The 20,772-nt window shown below is 37.4% G+C and overlaps 2 protein-coding genes across 11 annotated transcripts in view; one reads left to right on the top strand and one right to left on the bottom strand.

The window, feature by feature from the left end:
• Positions 1-6,286, top strand: part of OSMR (oncostatin M receptor) — a 61,764-nt gene extending 55,478 nt beyond the window's left edge. For 4 of the 5 annotated variants that reach the window (XM_061129914.1, XM_061129912.1, XM_061129913.1 and 1 more), the window contains exons 14-18: positions 823-999; positions 1,654-1,821; positions 3,127-3,208; positions 3,737-3,809; positions 4,131-6,286. In XM_061129914.1, coding sequence (XP_060985897.1) covers positions 823-999; positions 1,654-1,821; positions 3,127-3,208; positions 3,737-3,809; positions 4,131-4,706 — 1,076 coding nt within the window. In that variant the 3' untranslated portion in view covers positions 4,707-6,286. The remainder of the gene's footprint in view (positions 1-822; positions 1,000-1,653; positions 1,822-3,126; positions 3,209-3,736; positions 3,810-4,130) is intronic. The other variant, XM_061129911.1, reaches the window with a different exon arrangement.
• A 4,458-nt stretch (positions 6,287-10,744) lies between these two features.
• The window catches only part of RICTOR (RPTOR independent companion of MTOR complex 2), a 125,483-nt gene continuing 115,455 nt past the window's right edge, over positions 10,745-20,772 (bottom strand). For all 6 annotated transcript variants that reach the window (XM_061129903.1, XM_061129905.1, XM_061129904.1 and 3 more), the window contains 4 exons: positions 17,377-17,532; positions 16,917-17,040; positions 15,348-15,486; positions 10,745-15,221 (listed from right to left, as the gene is read on the bottom strand). In XM_061129903.1, the coding sequence (XP_060985886.1) occupies positions 15,147-15,221; positions 15,348-15,486; positions 16,917-17,040; positions 17,377-17,532 (494 nt within the window). In that variant the 3' untranslated portion in view covers positions 10,745-15,146. The remainder of the gene's footprint in view (positions 15,222-15,347; positions 15,487-16,916; positions 17,041-17,376; positions 17,533-20,772) is intronic.

Below are 20,772 nucleotides of genomic sequence, written 5' to 3'. Positions count from 1 at the left end.
TCGGACCAGCTCTCGGTATTCTCCATTGAGTGGGTGCTGTCCCAGACAGGCAGGAGGGGTGTTTCTGTGTGTGTTGGCGGACATAGGCCAGGCGTGCACTAGCCTATGTGCTGAAACAGACTCAGGGCAGCCTCAGAATAAACTCTTCCCACACTTGGACAGGGCCTTCCAAGGTGGTGCTAGTGATGAAGAACCCTCCTATCAAGGCAGGAGACCTAAGAGATGTGGGTTCAATCTCTGAGTCGGGAAGATCCTCTGGAGGAGGGAATGTGGCCCACTCCAGTCTTCTTGCCTGGAGAATCCCATGAACAGAGGAGCCTGGTGAGCTAAGGTCCCTAGGGTTGCACATAGTCAGACATGACTGATGCGACTTAACACACACACACCTACACTTGGACAACTTGGGCAGTGTTACCACTGCCTGGGAACTAAAGCTCTTCAAAGCCACCCTGACCTCTTCAAACATAACCCTTCCTCCTCCTCCCTTCACCCCACATCAGTTAATTTTTCCAAACAATGTTTAGAATTCAGGCGTGGAAAAAAGTCTAGGGAAGCCTTTATTTTCTTTTGTGCTGTGTGACCTTGCACAAGTTAATGAATCTCTCTGGGCATCCATTTCTACTTCTGGGAGAGTCAAGGCTTGAATAAGACGAAGCTTGTTTCTTCCCAGCTCTCAGGAACAAAATCAGAGAAAAAGATAAGAGTCCTTCACTTGGCGTAAGCACCTATAGAGTGGGCTGTGGTTCTACCTTCAGTTTACATGAATGCTCTGAAACTGCTTCCAAATTGTGACTCTTACGTTATTGCAACTTCCTTTCTTAGCTCCTTCATACAACCCTCACGTGGTCCCGAATAACTTGACCTCCCACTCCTTCACTCTGAGTTGGAAGGATTATCCCACCGAATCTCAAACCGGTTTTATACAAGGGTACTATGTCTACCTGAAATCCAAGGCAGGGGAGAAGTGCCACCGGGGATTTGAAAAGACAGTTCTTCCAGGTGACACTTTTTGGTTGTCTTTTAGTCTGTTTACAGTTTCAAGATCTCCTTGCTTGAAATAATTGGAAAGGCTCCCAGCCATCTCTGATTGTGTCCAGGCTGATTTCTGTGCTCACATGCTTTAATGATCTAATAGTGTCCTTAAATTAGTAGGGTGGACAGGACGATGGGGGCCAGGATTTTAACCTACTTAAAAACAATGTGGCCCAGTATTTTTAGACGCACTTGAAGTACTCCCAACTCCTTAAGAAAACCTACTTACTGCTTAGGAAACTTGCTTGCTAACCTCATTTCCTTTTTTTGACTTTGTTAAAGCTTATCGCAGTGTACTCTAAGTAGCTCTGGCAAGCTCTTACTCTCTCTCTGGCAGATTTGCGTCCCCCCCTGCACCCCTCCCCAGCACCCCCCCCCCCCGCCCCCGTCACCAATCAGGAATAGCCCTTGCTTACTGGAGTGCTCGTCTTGCTTGCCACCAGCCAAACATCTTAGTGTTCCCAGTGTGATGAAATTATGATTTCATTTTTGATTGGTTTAGAAATGTTGGCAGTACCGAGTCCACAGAAGTATTAATGCCTGACTGTCTCACAAGATCTTTATTACACTCTTAATCATTTTTTTCTTCTTAAAAAAATTTTTTTTAAAAAAAAAACACAGATAATTCAGTATGTTGCAAATACACAATTGACAACCCGGATCAAAAGACATTTGTAATGAAAGACCTACAGCCAGAATCTGTCTATGAGTTTCTCGTCACTCCTTATACAAGTGCTGGTGAGGGTCCCCTGGATGACTTCAGAAAGGTCACGACTCCGGATGAATACTGTGAGTTTTTCCAAATCAAAACTCTTCTCTTAGGAGTTCCTGGGAAACTGACAAATGACACACACAGTTGTGGACTTTGTCTAGATCAGGAATGTTTAAACCTTTCTTCTCTGTCTTTGTCTGTCTCTTTCTTTCTCTAGATGAAACTCATGAAAAGAAAAAAAAGTTACACAGAATCCCACAACATACGATAAGAGTGAAGCTAATCTGACTGATCTATGACCTAGAAACTTTCTAAGTCCCAGAACAGTTTGAAAATCACAGATAGCATATTTTAGTATATCTGAGAAAAAAAAGTAGAATAATTACCTAGGTTATGACTTAGGTAATTTTATCAGACCCTAACTAGAAGGGGTGCATTAGTCAGTTTTTAATGGGTAATAAAATACCTTGTGGTACTGAAGAAGACTCTTGAGAGTACCTTGGACAGCAAGGAGATCAAACCAGTCAGTCCTAAAGGAAATCAACTTTGAATATTCATTGGAAGGACTGATGCTGAAGCCCCAATATTTTGGCTACCTGATGTGAAGAGCCCACTCATTGGAAACGACCTTGATGCTGGGAAAGATTGAGGGCAGGAGAAGGGGGCGACAGAAGATGAGATGGACATGAGTTTGAGCAAACTCCAGGAGATAGTTAAGGACAGGGAAGCCTGGTGTGCTGCAGTTCATGGGGTCGCAAAGAATTGGACACGACCTAGTGACTGAACAATGGATAACAAAAATACCTCCAAATCTCAGTGGCATACAGAAACAAATCTGTTTTTTCATGCTCCTGGCTTGGCTGATATAGGTTGAACCAGGTGGGACTCCAAGCTTCAGGCACGTTTAGGTTTGTTCCATGTAGTTTGTTAGTTCCCTAAGGCTCAGGTTGAAGGACAGTGGCTCTGAGGGACCAGCTCTGCTCAGAGTGCATCACAGGAACACAAGAGCAAGCCAACTCTAATAAGCACACTCAACTCAGCTACCAGCGTGACCACTACTCACCTCCCATTGGCCAAACCAAGTCATGGCTGAGCCTGTACGTCAAGGGGGTGGAGTATACTCATACAGAGAGGGAAGTGAAGAATGGGAAGTAATGATCCATTCTGTCAGGAGAGGAAATGAGTTTGAGCTGCAAGTATTATGGGCAAATGCATCCCTGTGTTGGCTGGTTGGTGTCTCATCACCCTGCTCCCCACCAGTCAGACAGCACTCATAGTGAATCTTGCACAAATAGAGTTTTGAGAAATAACAGACATGTAAAACTTATTCCTTTGAGGGAAAAGCAGTCACTAAAAACATCCCTCTCTTTTCCCTTCTCCAGCCCATATACTGATAAACATCATCCTCCCCATGATTTTCTGCGTTTTGCTCATCATGATCGCCTGCTACCTAAAAAGTCAGTGGTAAGTGTGTGGGGAAGGTTTTATCCAAGAAGAGAGTCAAAGAAAAATCTAGAAAGGAATTTAATAAAATAGAAATCACACTGGATCATATGAGGCAAAGTGCTGGAAAGGAAAGGACAAAGAAGATTTGGTAAAAATATGAAAATTTTTGAGTAATCTTGTTTATCAATAGATGAGCTGTTGACATATCAACAGATGTATAAACAATACATAAGGAAACTATTTGAAAATATTGCAACACTTGTTTAATAGCAACAGCTAATATTTATATCTCACTTTACCATGTGCTTGGCAATGTTTTCAGTGCTTTACATATAACAACTCACTTAATCTTTCCAACACCACCATCACTACCATAATGATCTCCACTGAACCAGTGAGGAAATTAAAGCCTAGGAAGGTTAAAAAACTTGCTTAAGGTTATAGTGTTAAGGGTGATAAAGCAAGGATTCATCTGACTCCAGGTTTCTCACTCTTAACCATTCCATGCTATTGCAAAATTCAGTGTAATTTTCATTGGTTTTCCAGGTTGAAGGACAAGTGTTATCCTGACATTCCAGACCCTTACAAGAGCAGCGTCCTGTCTTTAATAAAATCCAAGGTAAATTCTGGGATATTCTAGGGATACCATGTACTTGTTAAAGACTAACCCAGGGGTTGTGCTGCAATAATCATACATTCCTAGACCTCCTCAGGAAGATGTAACAAAGCAACAGCCACCTCTGCTCCCGCAGCCATGAAATGAGTGAACACAGCTCTGACTTCTCTCAGGGGCTATCCTTTGGTTTTCAGCATCATCGCCAGTTAACTTGTGACCAGGATAAAACACACAAAGAAGTGAAGCTCTGAGTGCATTTCACATACTTTATATACTGTGATACACACACACATTATCTTTGCCCATTTTCTATTTCTGTTTCAGGAGAATCCTCATATAACAATAATGAATGTCAACGACTGTGTTCCAGATGCTATTGAAGTTGTAAACAAGCCCGAAGGGAGTAAGATACAGTTCACAGGCACTAGGAAGTCACCCACAGAAACTAAAGGTACTAAGCCTGCCTATCTTGACCTGCTCCCAACAGAGACGAACTACTCTGGTCCTGGACCTTGCATCTGTTTTGAGAACTTTACTTATAATCAGGCAGCTTCTGACTTGGGTTATTGTGGACATTTTCCAGTAACCCCTCAAGCCCCAGACTGTCAGCCGGGACCACTGACTTCACCTGAAAATTTACTAAAGACACTGGAACAAAACTACATGAACTCCCTGGGAGAAATCCCAGCCGGAGAAGCTAATTTGAATTATGTATCCCAGTTGGCTTCACCCATGTCTGGAGACAAGGAGAGCCCACCAACAAATCCACCAGAGCCAGCATTCTGTTCGGAGTATAAAATGCAAATGGCCATTCCCCTGGGTCTTGCCTCCCCTCCCCCAAGTGAGAACAGCAGCCTGTCCTCCACTACCCTTTTAGATCCAGGGGAACACTACCACTAAGCTGAGTACCCACTGCATATCCTTATGCTACACAGACACTAGTAGAAGCATAGCTGGCACTATTCCATCACCAGATACCTCGGGGCTTAATCCCAGTGAATTATCACCACTGGAAGGTCTGATTTATGTAATTTCGCTAGGTTTCAAAGGTCAGAAGCTATGAAATTTAACATCTGTGCTTGGAGCAGGCTTGCTGTGGAAATGGCAGGATCGTGGCAACAGGCTTACCTTGCTCTTGTGTATTCCACGTTCACCTTTATGACAGCAGACCTGGCACTTGACATAAGAGACAGACCGCATCCACTCAGTATTGGACAGGGTGGCTGTGGTCCTTGAAGTTCAGGTTTTAGCAGGAAAGCATTTCCAGTAAGTTTTTCCACACATTTCATATCTCAAGGGTAAAGGAACTCGATTTCAGGCTACAGAATATTTGTTACGGGAGCATAAATTGTCAGTGTTAATTTATTCTGGGTGTATTTAATGAAGTCATATATTTGAGACCAAAACAAGATTTTAGCCTTGCTTTGAAGTGGTGACAGGAGTAAGATGAACTCTTCCTATTAGACCTTATCTAATAGGTAAGACATACAAATGAACTGATGAGATCCCCACAGTTGTCCTTCTGTTGTTTACCACGGTTAAGGAGTGGGGCTGGCACAGAATCCTGCCTCAGTGTCAAGATTATAGCACTCCTACTTAGTGGACACGTCTTCTATAATTTTTGATGACTACCTCAGAATAGAAGAAAATATGTCATTAATTCCATTCACATTTTATGGTTCATTTGTTTTTTGTTTTTTTCCAAGAACTATGATATATACATGACCTGTTTTCAGTAAGCCTCTTTTGGATTCTCCAGTAGGTTGTCTGGGCCAAGATTAACACCTTCACTGTCTCCTTATGTTCCTATGATGGTATAACTGTACGCAGAGTGGGAGCTCCTTAATGGCTTGGCAGCAGCTTTGTCTCTTTGGAACCAATATATGCAAAGCACCTACCTGTTATATAGCAGTGTTCAGTCATGCTACAGTTCCTCTCCCTTCTCTCTGCCCGACAACCCTTAATGTTTACTCACCATATTTCTAAATGAGCGTGATTAGGGGCTCCTTTCTCTTTGCTGTGGTGGAGATGGCGCTGCTTGTGCCTCTGGTACCAAGTGCCCTGTGTCACACTGTTCCACACTATGAAGAACAAGAGAGAAGGAGCCACAGCTGAAAGGAAGATGGCTGTTAACTGACCTAAATATACACAAACCAGGACTTCTGCTCATGCTTTTCAGCTTTTTCCTTCCATAGAACTATGCTTTTGGCTGGAATAATGGACTATGTACACCTAACACAGTACAAACAAGTATCTTGATTAGTCTGTTTTTGAGAAGACTTTGGGGCCAGTATTGTCATCATTTAGCCTCTTTGGGTCTGTCATGATGCAATGATAAAAATACATAGAAACATCAATGACAGTGATGATTGATTTGTAAGTAGTATCTTTTGTAAAGGTTTTCTTTAGAAAAATAATTCACAAAACCTTGAAGTCATTTCTGTTGCCGTAAGCCTTAATTAAAATATTTCACCACTGCATTATTTTGTGTTTTCTCTACATCAGTGAATTGAAACTCTTGTAATTATCATTAAGTGATAAATCATGTTCTGAGCTTACTAGAAATGTAAATTCCTAGGTGCCACTCCAAATCTCCCAACCAAAATCTTTGTGGCACAAGGCCTGGAATATATCCCAGGCACTCAGATACACAGTCAACTTTTGAGAATCACTGACCTAAGTCAAACAAAGATGTTTTTCTGAAATGTAACAACATGCCAATAGGAAATGGCTGGGTTTATATAACTTTCTCCTTACAGTATCACTATGACTCTAGTTTTGGCTCCAAACATTCCTTTCCCATGTCCACAAATAACCAAATAACAGTATTTAGACTATATGCCACTTAACAGCATTGTTTTAAGAAATGTTATTCAGAAACTTTGAAATTTGTGTCAGAATTACGAGGATTAAAAGAAAAAACCAACTCATGGAGAATTTCAAATAAAGATAGAAGCAGGAGTTTAACAAACCATTATGAACTATCCCTGGTAGCTCAGATGGTAAAGAATTTGCCTGCAATGCAGGAGACCCGGGTTTGATCCTTGGGTTCAGAAGATCCCCTGGAGAAGGGGATGGCAAGCCACTCCACTGTTCTTGCCTGGAGAATCCCATGGACAGAGGAGCTTCGTGGGCTATAGTTCATGGGGTTGGACAAAGAGTTGGACACGAATGAGCGACTTAACACTACTACTATGTACTATCATCAACCCCAATAGCCACTAAACCATGGTTGTTTTAGTCCATCCATAGTCTTATTCAGTCTTCCCCTTTGATATGATTTTAAAGCAAATCATGGTTTCATCTGTAAATGTTTTTCTAAATTGGCTTTACTTTTTCTAAAACAGCCATAATACCTTTTTAATAATCACACCTGTGAAAAAACAACCGAATCAAAAAATGGGCAGAAGATCTAAACACACATTTCTCCAAAGAAGACACAGATGGCCAGAAAGCATATGAAAAGATGCTCAACACTGCTAACTTTCAGGGAAATGCAAATCAAAACTACAATGAGGTTATCACCTCACATCAGTCAGAATGGCCATCATAAAAAAGTCTACAAACAATAAATGCTAGAGGGTATGGAGAAAAGGGAGCCATCCCCCCATCACTATTAGTGGGGATGTAAATTGATACAACCACTATGGAGAGCAGAATGGAGGTTCCCTCATAAACTAGAACTAGAACTACCATGTGCTCGGGCTCCTGCTCAGTCGCTTCAGTTGTGTCTGATTTTTTGGTGCTTAGTAACTTCAGCCGTGTCTGACTCTTTGCGACCGAAAGGACTGTAGCCCACAGGCTCCTCTGTCCATGGGATTCTCCAGGCAAGAATACTGGAGTGGGTTGCCATGCCCTCCTTCAGAGGATCTTCCCAATCCGGGTATAAAACTCACATTTGCAACGCAGGCAGATTCTTTACCCACGGAGCCACCTGGGAAGCACTTGTGATTCAGCAGTTCTAATCCTGGGCATGTATCTGGAGAAAATCATAATTCAGAAAGATACATGCACCCCAGTGTTCACTGCAGTACTATTTACAACAGCGAAGACATGGAAGCAACCTAAATGTCCATCAACAGAGGAATGGATAAAGAAGATGTGGTACAGATATGCAATAGAATAAAAAGAATGAAATAATGTCACTTGCAGCAACATGGGCGGACCTAGAAATTGTCATACTAAGTGAAGTCAGAGAAAGACAAATATGATATCACTTATATGTGGACTATAAGAAAAAACTGATATGAGTGTATTTATTTACAAAACAAACTCACAGACTTCAAAAACAAACTGATGGTTGCCAAACAGAAAAGGTGGGGGGGGGGATAAATTAGGAGCTTGGGATTAACATAAACACACAACTATATATAAAATAATCAACAGGGACCTACTGTATAGCAGAGGGAACTCTACTCAATATTCTGTTAATAACCTATATGGGAAAAGAATCTGAAAAAGAATGGATATATGTATATCTGAATCACTTAGCTGTACACCTGAAAACTAAGGCAATATTGTCAATCAACTCCAATATAAAATAAAAAAATTTAAAAATTAAAAACACATGCAAAACCTAGTTAGTAATATTCCATATCAATATTGGGATATTTTGATGGTGGGCGGAACTGGAAATGACCTACAAATAATGCCTCAGCCTGGTGACTGGTCCTCAGCTGCAGGTAGGTAGATGGGAAGCAGGGAACCTGTCACACAGTTCTAGTATCTAGTAGTCACACAGGGTTAACTAGCATACAGTGATATTGATATGGAATATTACTAACTAGGTTTTAGATGTGATTTTAATTAAAAAAATTTTTTATATTGGAGTTTATTGACAATATTGTGTTAGTTTTCAGGTGTACAGCTAAGTGATTCAGATATACATATATCCATGGACCTGCTGGAAGTGCCTGCTGACATTCCAACACTTGACCCATACTAAGTCTAGTGAAACTTTCTCCACTAGAATGTCATTTATTAAGAAAATTAGGTTGTATTAGACAATATCTAGTATTTCTTCTAAGAACTCTATGGAGACCAGCTGGCTTTCATCTCAAAGAATTTACAAAACATGCTAAGCATTTTGCATAAAATAGGAATTTTAAAACCTTCAAAGAGGGACTTCCCTGGTGGTTCAGTGGTTGAGATTCCGTGATTCCACTGCTGGGGACGTGGTTCAATCCCAGGTAGGGGAAGCAGGATCCAGCAAGGCATGGCCAAAACATGACAACCTTCAAAAAGATATACCTGAAAATATAAAGCCTTCAAAATTAGTAGTTAAAATAGTATGTACAATAACATATTCCCATTTAAAGGACATTTGCTACATTTAAGCAAATGTAGTTATCTTTGTCCTCTAAGCATTCGAGAAAGTTTTCATACATTTTGGTTTTTTTTTTAATCAATGCAGAATTAGTTGCTATGGTCTGAATGATCACCTCCCTCCCCAAATTCCTACATTGAAATCCTAACACCCAGGGATGATGGTATTAGTAGATGGAGGTCTTTGGGAGGTCACTCTCATGAGTGGGACTGATGTTCTTATAAGAGACACTACAGTTTCCTAGTCCCATCAAGCCATCGAGGACGTAAGACAAGAGAAGTTTGGGACGTGAAGAGGGCCCTCACCCAAATATGTTCACGCTCTAATTTCAGATTTTCAGCCAAAGAATTGTGAGAAATAAATTCATTATTTATAAACTGTCCAGTCTTTGGTATTTTGCTATTGTTGTTCAGTCGCTATGTCCAACTCTTGGCGACCCCATGGACTGCAGCATGCCAGGCTTCCCCTGTCTTTCACTATCTCCCAGAGTACTTTATACACCAGAGAGTTTTAAAAAATGAAACAAACTTTCTGAAGCTCAGCTATATTGTCAGTTTTAAAAATGAGCTGTGTGATGATGATTAAGTGTGCTTTTTGAGGGCCAACTACATTTTTGTTGAAAAACATATATAGAGAAGGCAATATGAAAATTATACACATAAATATGTTTAAAAACCAAACTATTCAAAATAAATCTATTTCTGAATACATTTTACCACATTCAACCAATGATAACAGACCCTAATTTGACACTGAATTTTATTCTCCAGGACTGACCATTTATTTCCCTTGTGGTATTTTCTTTTGCCACTAGGTGGCTGTTGGCTAGCTTACCTGATCCAGTTTCTGTGAAAGTGAAAGTCGCTCAGGCATGTCAGACTCTTTGCAACCCCAAGGACTCTACAGTCCATGGAGTTCTCCAGGCCAGAATACTGGAACGGGTAGCCTTTCCCTTCTCCAGGGGATATTCCCAACCCAGGGATCGAACCCAGGTCTCCCGCATTGCAGGCAGATTCTTTACCAGCTGAGCCACAAGGGAAAGCTAAGTGAAATCGAATAGCTTACACAGAAAAGTTACCATCATACCATCATTGCTCATCCTATATATTAATCACTAAAGTCAGAATTGTTCTGAAGATAGATCTACTTTATCAAACCTTTCACAATAACCTGAGATTAAAAAATAATAACTGTAAAGACATTTGATTAGATTATGAGGTATTCAGAAAGTATAAATACCTATTTTAAAACATTTGGGACAAGCCACTACTCATTTGAAAAGACCCTGATGCTGAGAAAGACTGAAGGTGGGAGGAAGGGGACGACAGAGGATGAGATGGTTGGATGGCATCACCGACTCAATGGGCATAAGTCTGAGTAAACTCCGGGAGTTGGTGACAGACAGGGAGGCCTGGCATGCTGCAGTCCATGGGGTCGCAAAGAGTTGGACAGGACAGAGCGACTGGACTGAACTGAACTGAACTGTTACTGAACCAGATTCTTATCTGTGGTATCTAAAAGTCACTTTTACCTAGAGTTACATGTAACAGCCTCAGTGGTACATAAATCAGCAATGATGTTTTTAAAATGTGAAATAGAACAATGACACAAGTTTAAGAATTTTTAAGTACATTTTATTAAGAATGTATCCCTTTGATAAGATTATGCTTCAGGAGGCTTTTAATGCCCTTGACATAAACTGTACACATTATACAAAAACAAGAAAACCACGAAAAAAAATCAAGGTGAGCAAAACCATTTAGGGACAAACCTTATTTAAATTATACACAACTCAATGAAATATTCTTACGGAAAATATATAAATACTTTTCTTTCTATGTTACAGTTATACAATATAAATCAGATTTCAATGTCTGTTCAGTGACCTACAAACACCAGAACCTCCAAATATGTAGCAGCGTATTACTAAATAAAAAAGAAAAAAATTATGTGGTTAGGGAGCATTAAGTCTGAGATTTTTTTCACAGTCCCTTACCACTTTTCAAAACTAATTTACATCATTTGTTTTACAATGCAGCTTTAGGGTTTCTGACAGGCCAATAATGGAACATTTTTCAACTATCATCTATGAAAGTTTTAAATCTCCCCCCTCCTCTTCCCAAAGACTTTGCATTTTGTGCTAAATCAACCTATTAGTGGCAAAATTACAAGATATACTTTTTTGGCATAAATTATATTTTTCAAATTAAATATTTTATAAAGAAAGTCAAACAAAATGTGCAATTTATGCGTGCAGTGGCATAGCTATCCACCTACGTTACAAAAATACTCTAAAGGGGAGAAAATCCACATTCATTAAAGAAACCTACTATGAATGAAAACTACCCTGGGAACCTAGAACTAAAAGAAAAAACAAATGCTCCTAGAAAGATTCTCACAGATGTTAATATTGTCTGATAAGCACTGCTATTAATTTTACTGGTATGCTTTTATAATCAAACTCTCACTGTAGTGACAGTCTTGAAATGAAGCTGGTAATAATGTAGTTCCTAAATGGAGAGATAAGGGAGACCTTTCCCAACTGACATTTTGGAAGATCTGAAATGTTCTTTTTATTCCAACAGCTCTTATCAAACTCTTTCAATTAACTTTCTTTTTTTCCCTAATTTAATGGATTGTTGAATTTGAGACAAAACTGGAAACATAGGATAAAAGGGGAAAAACCTTACTTCCAAAGGACCTTTCCCAAGGTAGTTTACAAAACTCCTCTCACACAAAATTAGCACCTCACTCTCACCATGCAAAGTAATTGCAGTTATAATTTGGATGACAATTTGATTGCTTTTTATTGCTTAGTGATCTGTGCTTTAATGTGGGGATAAAAGGCATCCTCTGAATGGAATGAAAAAAATTTTTTATATAAATAGCAGTAGACAAGTCTAAATAAGCATTCACACCTCACTGTTGAACACTTTGCATCTGTAATATGCCCTGAAAAACTCAGCCTTAATTATTTCAAGCTCTGGATAAAAGAGCTGAAAACTATTAAAGCCACACCATTTCAAAAGGTCTTATACATATGATGTTAGAGTAACTAGTAAAATAAAGTATATACCTCCAAAGAGCCTCTTTTAATGTCAATGTCTTACAGAATGCCCTTATGCTACCAATATTTATTAGAAAATTTTTTATTAGGGAAAAAAGACTTTTTCCCCCTTCAAATCTACCTAAGCATAAACAGGAAGTAAAAGTATAAGAAATTTTAGACCATGTTTAATTACAAATACTAATTTCTAATTTCCTTATTTATCAGTATTTACTTAGTATGTGAAGCTGAAATCTGTTCTTGAAAAAAAATTTCAATTAGAAACAACAATTCACTTTACAATTAGAAATTCACAGTTTATAACCAGCACAACTGCCCAAATTCCTCCAAATTATTCAATAATTACCAGTAGTACAAATTTATATGGACTAAGATTAATTCTAAAATCTTGAAAAACTACAGTATTGACATTATTTTGGTATTTTATAGTCTGGTAATATCTATTACATATAGATGCTTTTCTCAATTATTTCTATTACCACTGACAACATCCCTAATCTTTTCTGCTATAATTTAACATTTTAAACACCTAAATAAATCACTTGGCACTGCATGTGAGCATTTTTCATCGTAAAAGTCTACTTTTATACAAATAAGTACTTAAAGAAAACGTATTAGACCTGTCAGTGAAACATGGATAAACCAAATAGCACTATACACTTAATATAGACATCTTTTTTTTAGATTACTGAGAACCACAAAGCTCTGTCTCCCCAAACTAAGTGCTAAAGGCAAATATTATGATATATACATACATATCTTTCAAAGTAATAATCCAAAAAACTGTTCAGGCTAATAGTAACAAAGACTTCATTTCAGGATGGATGAGTGAGGTGGGGTCCAGGGATGAAGGTGTGTGTTTGTGTGTGTGTGTGTAACAAAAAAGAATGTACTGTTAACTTTTGAGGGATTAAACCACAGATTTTATACTCTATATTAACTGAGGTAGTGTTTAAAAATGAATGTCTAAAATATGTTAATCCCATTATTAATAAGATTACTACATTACCTCCTTTGGAGTTTTTAACCACTATTTGGTCTAGTATCTCTGACATTTGGTTCTCTGGAAGGTAGTTTCATCATCCAAGACCAAAGACCAAGGTGACAGGCAACGTTCTTAGAAGTACTGTTGACATTTAAATAAACACTTGGGTTCAGTGATAAATTAAAGTTAAAAAAAAAAAAGCATCTGTTTTATCTTCAATTGGATTTTATGAAAGAAAATCTGAAGAACCACTTTTTAACATAAGCAGCAGCTTACAGCCCTTATCTGCTTTGTTATAATGTAAGTCGCTACACAGTGCACATAAGAACAATTCACTGAAGTGCAGTCAAAGAGGTGTTACGAAGTGAGATGAAATGCTTCATCTCAATTGGAACTTTCAGTGCCAGTAAAGTAAAAAAAAAAAAAAAGTATCTCTGTGAGTTATGCTTTCTAGTTCACAGGGTTCTTTACAGAGATCTCAAAGGACAAGTCCATTATAAAAAAGAACTGTAATAAGGGAAAATACTAGTCCCCATATTGTGACTGTGTCAGAGCTGATGCCTAACTGTAAAAATGGTCTAAACAAATCAATTAAAAAAGGGTCCTAATCAGTCCAGCTGGATTTTTTTTCTACTTATATATAGACCTCAAAAAAGATCCTTTCATTTACAAGCATTCTAATGATGATGGCCATGCTTTTTTTATATACAAATTTGCATATATGTTTAATTCCTGTAAAGATTTCCAAATATCTTTAGACATACACAAATTAAACAAACAAATAAAACCTTGCCCTCATCAACTTTAACAACTTCACAAATGTGATAAAGGCAACTACTGTACTCATAAACTCACCTATCACTGCATTTAGTCTGTGCAAAACAAGAACACTGATATAAAAATTAAATTACTGCTGCTTTAAAATTTGGTACTTAAGGCTTTTCACTACAATTTTTAATCATAATAATGTTTCACCAAGGATTTTTTTAAAAATAAACTATGGCTCTTCGTTTCCCATGGAATGTATAAATTATAGGCAATCTTATTTTTTCCTCAAGAGATCCAAGGTGTTATTTAATGCTTTCTTTCACTTTAGGTCTAAATTAATAGTGCTTTGTTCAAGTTCCTATTAAAATGGTGATGTGGGAAGCTAATGGAAATAGAAGTGCACTGAAAACATATGCATTTTATAAATGAAAAATACTCTGAATTATAAAATAATTTTCTGATTTTAATCAGGAACTGCAGTGAAAAACCTTAATCGGTTCAAATAGCCTATAATAACACATTGCAACAAAACTGAAGAGATGGAAAACAAGTAAGAAATTTTATGTAAGTCTAGTCACATAAAAATAACTTATAAGTCCTGGTTGGTGAGGCTCTTCTTTCGCTTTGAGGTTAAAAACCTCTGAAGTAGTGTTATAAACATGAAGAAAAAAGTGGAAGGGCCAAAGATCCCCTTCTAATACCAGCAGTTACAGAACATCCCATTGTGCTAACAGGATGCAGCCTCAGAGACACTGATTCCTGGCTTCCAAAATTAGTTAACAAACAAGGCATCTTTATATTTACCCTAAAAAAGGAATTCAGAGATAACGGTGTGTAGGGTGCTTCTGCATACCATACTGTTCCACTGTTATTATGCTCTTAAAATGAAAAGTAGAAAACCCATGTAGGTACTCAGTGCTTGGATCTTGCATACAATGGTAACTAAAACTCTTAAAACTGTGGTAATGAATAATGAACCCCCAAAGGGGCTCCACAGAGGGGAGAGGAAGTTGTTTTGGTTAGGGAAGTCCGCAGTTCCAACTGTTCATGTACCAGTAATTGCTGGAACAGCATTTAGAAGATACTCCTGTCTTTGCTGCCCAGTCAGTCGGCTTTTTTGAGGCTTTTAGAAGTCCACAAATATGAATATATATATATATATAGTCTACATCTATATACATCATAAATATGAGGTCAGGATTCAGCAGATGTATCAACTATAGGTTGCTTTGGTGGTGTTGCCAAGACAGCCTCTGCTTCTTCATGCATCTAGGGAAGAAGTGGTAAATTATTAATGACTTTCTAGTGTATCAACAGATACAATCTCAAAACTTTTAGTTTAATTCAAACAAATATTTTTGAAAGATAAAGTTCAGAAGTACAAATCCTACTTACTTGTAAAAACTGTACATCCTGAAATAATTCTTGTATGAACCTCCGACATGGAAGTCTAAATGTGCAGTGTGACAGCAAATGGGAAACCTCAGAGTAAAGGCATATGTCATCAAATGTTTGAGGATACTTCTCTTTAATTCTAAAATGAAAGAAAAGACTAGGATGTGATAAAAATTATAATAATGACTTTCTTATTTTCTTTCAAAATATCATTTTTAAGTATTTTTTTCCTCTGGATATATAGATCAAGTAACATATCTGGGGTGAGGGCAAAAGAATATAAAACAGTAAATATTCCTACCTCACACTTAAATTATAACTATTTTAAGTTTGGGCTATCTCTTAAAATGATAAAAAGCCAAATACTTCTTGGAAAGTGAGAAATATTCTTTTTCACTGGCCTGAGAAATTACAAAATGTATTTACTGGCCTAGAATAACTCAAGTATTTTTAAAACTAAGCTTTAAAATAGAAATAAATTTTTAAAGTTAAACTGAAGTGGAACTTTGGGCTCTATCTTTGTATCTTTCAGCATTTACTAGTGGCTCTCGCCTGGTCCAGCACCTCAGAACCAGCAGTGGGTGGGCTAATTACAGGTGAAGGACCCTCTACACTTAAAGCTTCTGGCCAGGAAGTCTGCAGTGGGGCCCTGGTATATGTGCTACTACATTTTGTAAAGTCCCACAGGAGACCCTGAAGTGCATTTCATTTCTTGAGGACCACAGCTTTAAATAGTGCATATCAAAAATGTTGAAGATGGCCTGAATATTCTTTTATCATGTTGCTGTGATTTAGAAAAGCAAAAAAATTCTGCAACTTTTAAAAGGAGTAAAAATAGGGAAAAATTAAACCAAGAAAATGTCACTTATTTTTATGAATGCCAGCTTTTCTTGAGCTTTATGGTTTCAGAATTCTTCTACTTCTTAAAAATTGTTGAGAAACCCCAAAATCTTATTTTTTGTGTGCCATGAAAGTGAAAGTCACTTAGTCGTGTCCAACTCTTTGTGACCCCAAGGACTATACAGTCCATGGAATTCTCCAGGCCAGAATACTAGAGTGGGGGAGCCTTTCCCTTCTTCAGGGGATCTTCCCAACCCAGGGATCGAACCCCCATCTCCCGCATTGCAGGTGGATTCTTTACTTTTACTTTTGTGGGCCATAGCCATCAATAATTACCATACAAGAAATTAAAATTTAGAAAATTTCAAAACATTTATTAATTCATTTAAAAAATAAAATCATTACATGTTAACATAAGTACATATATTTTAATGAAAAATAACTATATTTTCCAAAACTAAGAGTGAGAAGAGTCATTATTTTACATTTTTACAGATCTTTTTAACATCTGGCTGAATAGAAAACAGTTGGATTCACATACCTGCTTCTGCATTCAATTTGTTATCATATGCTAGTTTGGTTGAAGTAGATGAAAATCTAGGCTCACTAAGATATGCCATGCAGTTGAGAACTACTGATGTAAAGCTAATTGATCAAACTTTTTAAGTATTTCAAGTGTCTTTTTCACCATAAAAAAGCAAAGAATACTCATGCTCAAAGCTTACTTACGTTAAAAGCCCAGTTTCATGACATTTAGTTGAAACTGAACTACTCAAATTAATGACTAATCTCAGAACTTCTTTGCGAAGGAGTATTCGGCACATTGGTGTATCATCTGGAATTGTTTTAACACCTGAAAAGAAGATAAAAATATTTTATCTGTATCACAATAGAAAACTACTATAACTAATGGAATTTGTTTTAAACTTTACCAAAGATATATATAAAACTGAGATAAACTGCACATGACCTGCCAATCATTTTGGGATCAAAATTCTTTCTAATGAAAGCAGACAACTATGTGAGTATGCATCAGCAGCTGATATAGGTACAATAGTTGATTAAATATACCTCAATAAAACTAAGTTGTCATAGATTTGAGACAACTAATGAACAGCACTCATCATTAACAACAAACAACTAAGTACAGTTATATTAACAAGGTTTGGATTTAAATCTGAAAACTTACCTAGTAGCAATTCTGTACTTTTGGTGCTGCTGGCTGAGCCTTCTTGAGACACTCCATCACTGCATCCAGAAATGCCAGAAAATTTAGAGGGAACTACTTCTAAGGGATTATGGATAGTCTGCTCACACCAATCAGAATATGGAATGTCTTGAAGGTCTGAAGAAATAAATTAATTCAATAAACAGATCAAAACAGCTTAATTCCTACGCTTGTACTGTATACCACAAAGGAATGGTTCCTTGTAATTTCCTTCCAGTCTCTTCAATAATTATTTCCCAAGATGAAGATTTTCAAAGTAAATTTACAGACTGCTCAAATAGTAAAGTGTTAAATTCTAAGACATTTACACATAAGATTTTTTTCCCTAAACTACAAAAATAATAAATATGTGTTTAAAGAATTCATATAAAGATATATATAGAATAAGTGAAGGTCTTTTACACCTACCCCCTCTTCCATGCCTCCCACCCTTAAACTAAATAGCCCTCTCCTTAAATATATAAAAATTCCACTCTTCTGCTATTTTAAATTTCTCTCTCTTGCTCTTTAGGTGTATAAGTGAGATTACACTGTATCTATTATTCTATCACTTGCTAGTCTTACCATTTAATAATCACCAATATAATAATCATAGTTCCCCAGACTTATCAGTTCCTTTCATAGGGTTAAACTTACTATTACTATCCATGCATTGCTAAGTTCTACTCCTAGATGGGATTTTAAAGTCAACTAAACATATCAGTGTGGCTAAAATGACATCAATATTTTTTATTTAAAAACTGCCTGAGCACTTAAACTAAGTGATTAGAGCAAATGGAAATCAGAAAGTCTTAAGTTATCCTTTTAGGAGATAACACTGGGCAACCCAGAAAATCATGCAACCTTAGTACGCTAAGAAAAGAGATTCAGAGAGAAGACACCATCAGTCAGAAGGTAAGACCTCTTGATAGTTTAGTCCTATCCTCTTTCCATTACAGTACATTGTCAGAATAGTAATAAAGAGTTTTTTTAAAAGTCTAGGAAACTAGACCTACATCAACACATACTATTCTCCCTATGCTGCTTTCAGTAGAATAGATACCACTACCTCATCTCACCTTTAAGTACTTCCTAAGATTAATAGTGACATAATATTAAGCAGAATATGTTCTGGTTCCTCAGGATATCAACTCAGCATAGTTTTAATACCTTGGTTACTAAGAAAATCATGCATCTGTCAGGTACTTAAAAGTAACATATGCTACTTAAATTATACACTGATTTTAAAAATAAAACTACTGCCAAAAGATCTGAAAACTAAAGATGTACTTAAAAACCAGTAATGCTGAATAACCAGGTAAGAAATGGCTATGTTATTTTGGACTCAGTAAGCTTCCCAGGAAGTAAAAAGACAAAATATTCCAGCAGGAAGAACAATAAGAAAATTACACTTTCTGTGTCAATGTTGTTTGTGAAAGGTTATAAACTTATTCATTTCAGCCTCATCTTCAACCAGTGATGACTCCTAACATTTCTAACCTGTTATAACCACATTTTATTTCTAAAGATATCATCCATTCTTATTCAAAAAAAAAAAAAAAATCACACCTCTAACTAAACAAAGCCAAAAGGATTAGTTTCTCCCACTGTGGTGGTTTAGTTGCTACTCATGTCCAACTCTTGCGACCCCATGGACTGTGGCCTACTAGACTCCTCTGTCCATGGAATTCTCCAGCCAAGAATACTGGAGTGGGTTGCCATTTCCTTCTCCAGGAGATTGTCCTGACCCAGGAATTGAACCTGGGTTTCCTGCATTGCAGGCAGATTCTTTACCAACTGAACTACAAGGGAAGCCTCGCTAGAGTCTTCACATCTTCTCCCACTGGAAGATGTGAAAAAGCATCCTAAGAATAGTGGTAACAGAAGGCTTTTAATCCATGGGCTATCTTTTGTATGAAACTTGCTAAACCATATGAATAAAAATTTTTAATGAAATAATTACATGTGCTAAATGGAAACTTCAGAGAACATGTGGGTAGAATATTGGCACTATTTATTAATCAGTAGGATATGGAGAACCAAAACTTCTTGAAATTGGGAAGCTAGGTGACCTACTTCTTAGGCATAGAAGATAATGTCTAGCACTCTGCTAAAGGCCAAAACTGCATACTAGACTGATGATATTGACTTTTAGGGACATTCACTTTGAAAGCTATTCAATGCAATGAAACTTATACACACTTTTACTCAACACATTTCATGATTATTTTTAATTTGGATGAAGTATTATGTCCATGAATTGAACCTTTTTCTCTGTGTAATTGACATTTAGTTTCTTAACTGTATCTGTTGCTTTTATTGTTTCCTCTCTTTTTAATTAATAATATTCTGTACTGTCCTTAGTTGCTCAGTTGTGTCTGACTCTTTGTAACTTCGTGGACTGCAGTCCGCCAGACTCCTCTGTCCAAGGGGCTTCTCCTAGCAAGAATACTGGGGTGGGTTGCCATGCCCTCCTCCAGGGGATCTTCCCAACCCAGAGATCGAACCCAGGTTGCCCTCACTGCAGGCAGATTTTTTACTGTCTGAGCCACTAGCTCAGCTTTATTTTATCTTTTAGTTAAAAATGGAGACATGACAGCAATCAGAGCAGAAAAAGAAGTAAAAGGAATCCAGATAGGAAAAGAAGAAGTGAAACTCTCGCTGTTTGCAGATGACATGATCCTCTACATAGAAAACCCTAAAGACTCTTCCAGAAAATTACTAGAGCTAATCAATGAATATAGTAAAGTTGCAGGATATAAAATTAACACACAGAAATCCCTTGCATTCCTATATACTAACAATGAAAAAACAGAAAGAGAAATTAAGGAAACAATACCATTCACCATTGCAACAAAAAGAATAAAATACTTAGGAGTATATCTACCTAAAGAAACAAAAGACCTATACATAGAAAACTATAAAACACTGATGAAAGAAATCAAAGAAGACACAAACAGATGGAGAAACATACCATGTTCATGGATTGGAAGAATCAATATTGTCAAAATGGATATTGTACCCAAAGCAAACTATAGATTCAATGCAATCCCTATCAAGCTACCAACGGTATTTTTCACAGAACTAGAACAAATAATTTCACAATTTGTATGGAAATACAAAAAACCTCGAATAGCCAAAGTAATCTTGAGAAAGAAGAATGGAACTGGAGGAATCAACCTGCCTGACTTCAGACTCTACTACAAAGCCACAGTCATCAAGACAGTATGGTACTGGCACAAAGACAGAAATATAGATCAATGGAACAGAATAGAAAGCCCAGAGATAAATCCACGAACCTATGGACACCTTATCTTTGACAAAGGAGGCAAGGATATACAATGGAAAAAAGACAACCTCTTTAACAAGTGGTGCTGG

Source organism: Dama dama, chromosome 25 (assembly GCF_033118175.1).
Source record: "Dama dama isolate Ldn47 chromosome 25, ASM3311817v1, whole genome shotgun sequence".
Taxonomy (NCBI): Eukaryota; Metazoa; Chordata; class Mammalia; order Artiodactyla; family Cervidae; genus Dama; species Dama dama.
Note: the sequence above shows the minus strand (reverse complement) of the source record. Positions and strands in the feature narration are given on the sequence as shown.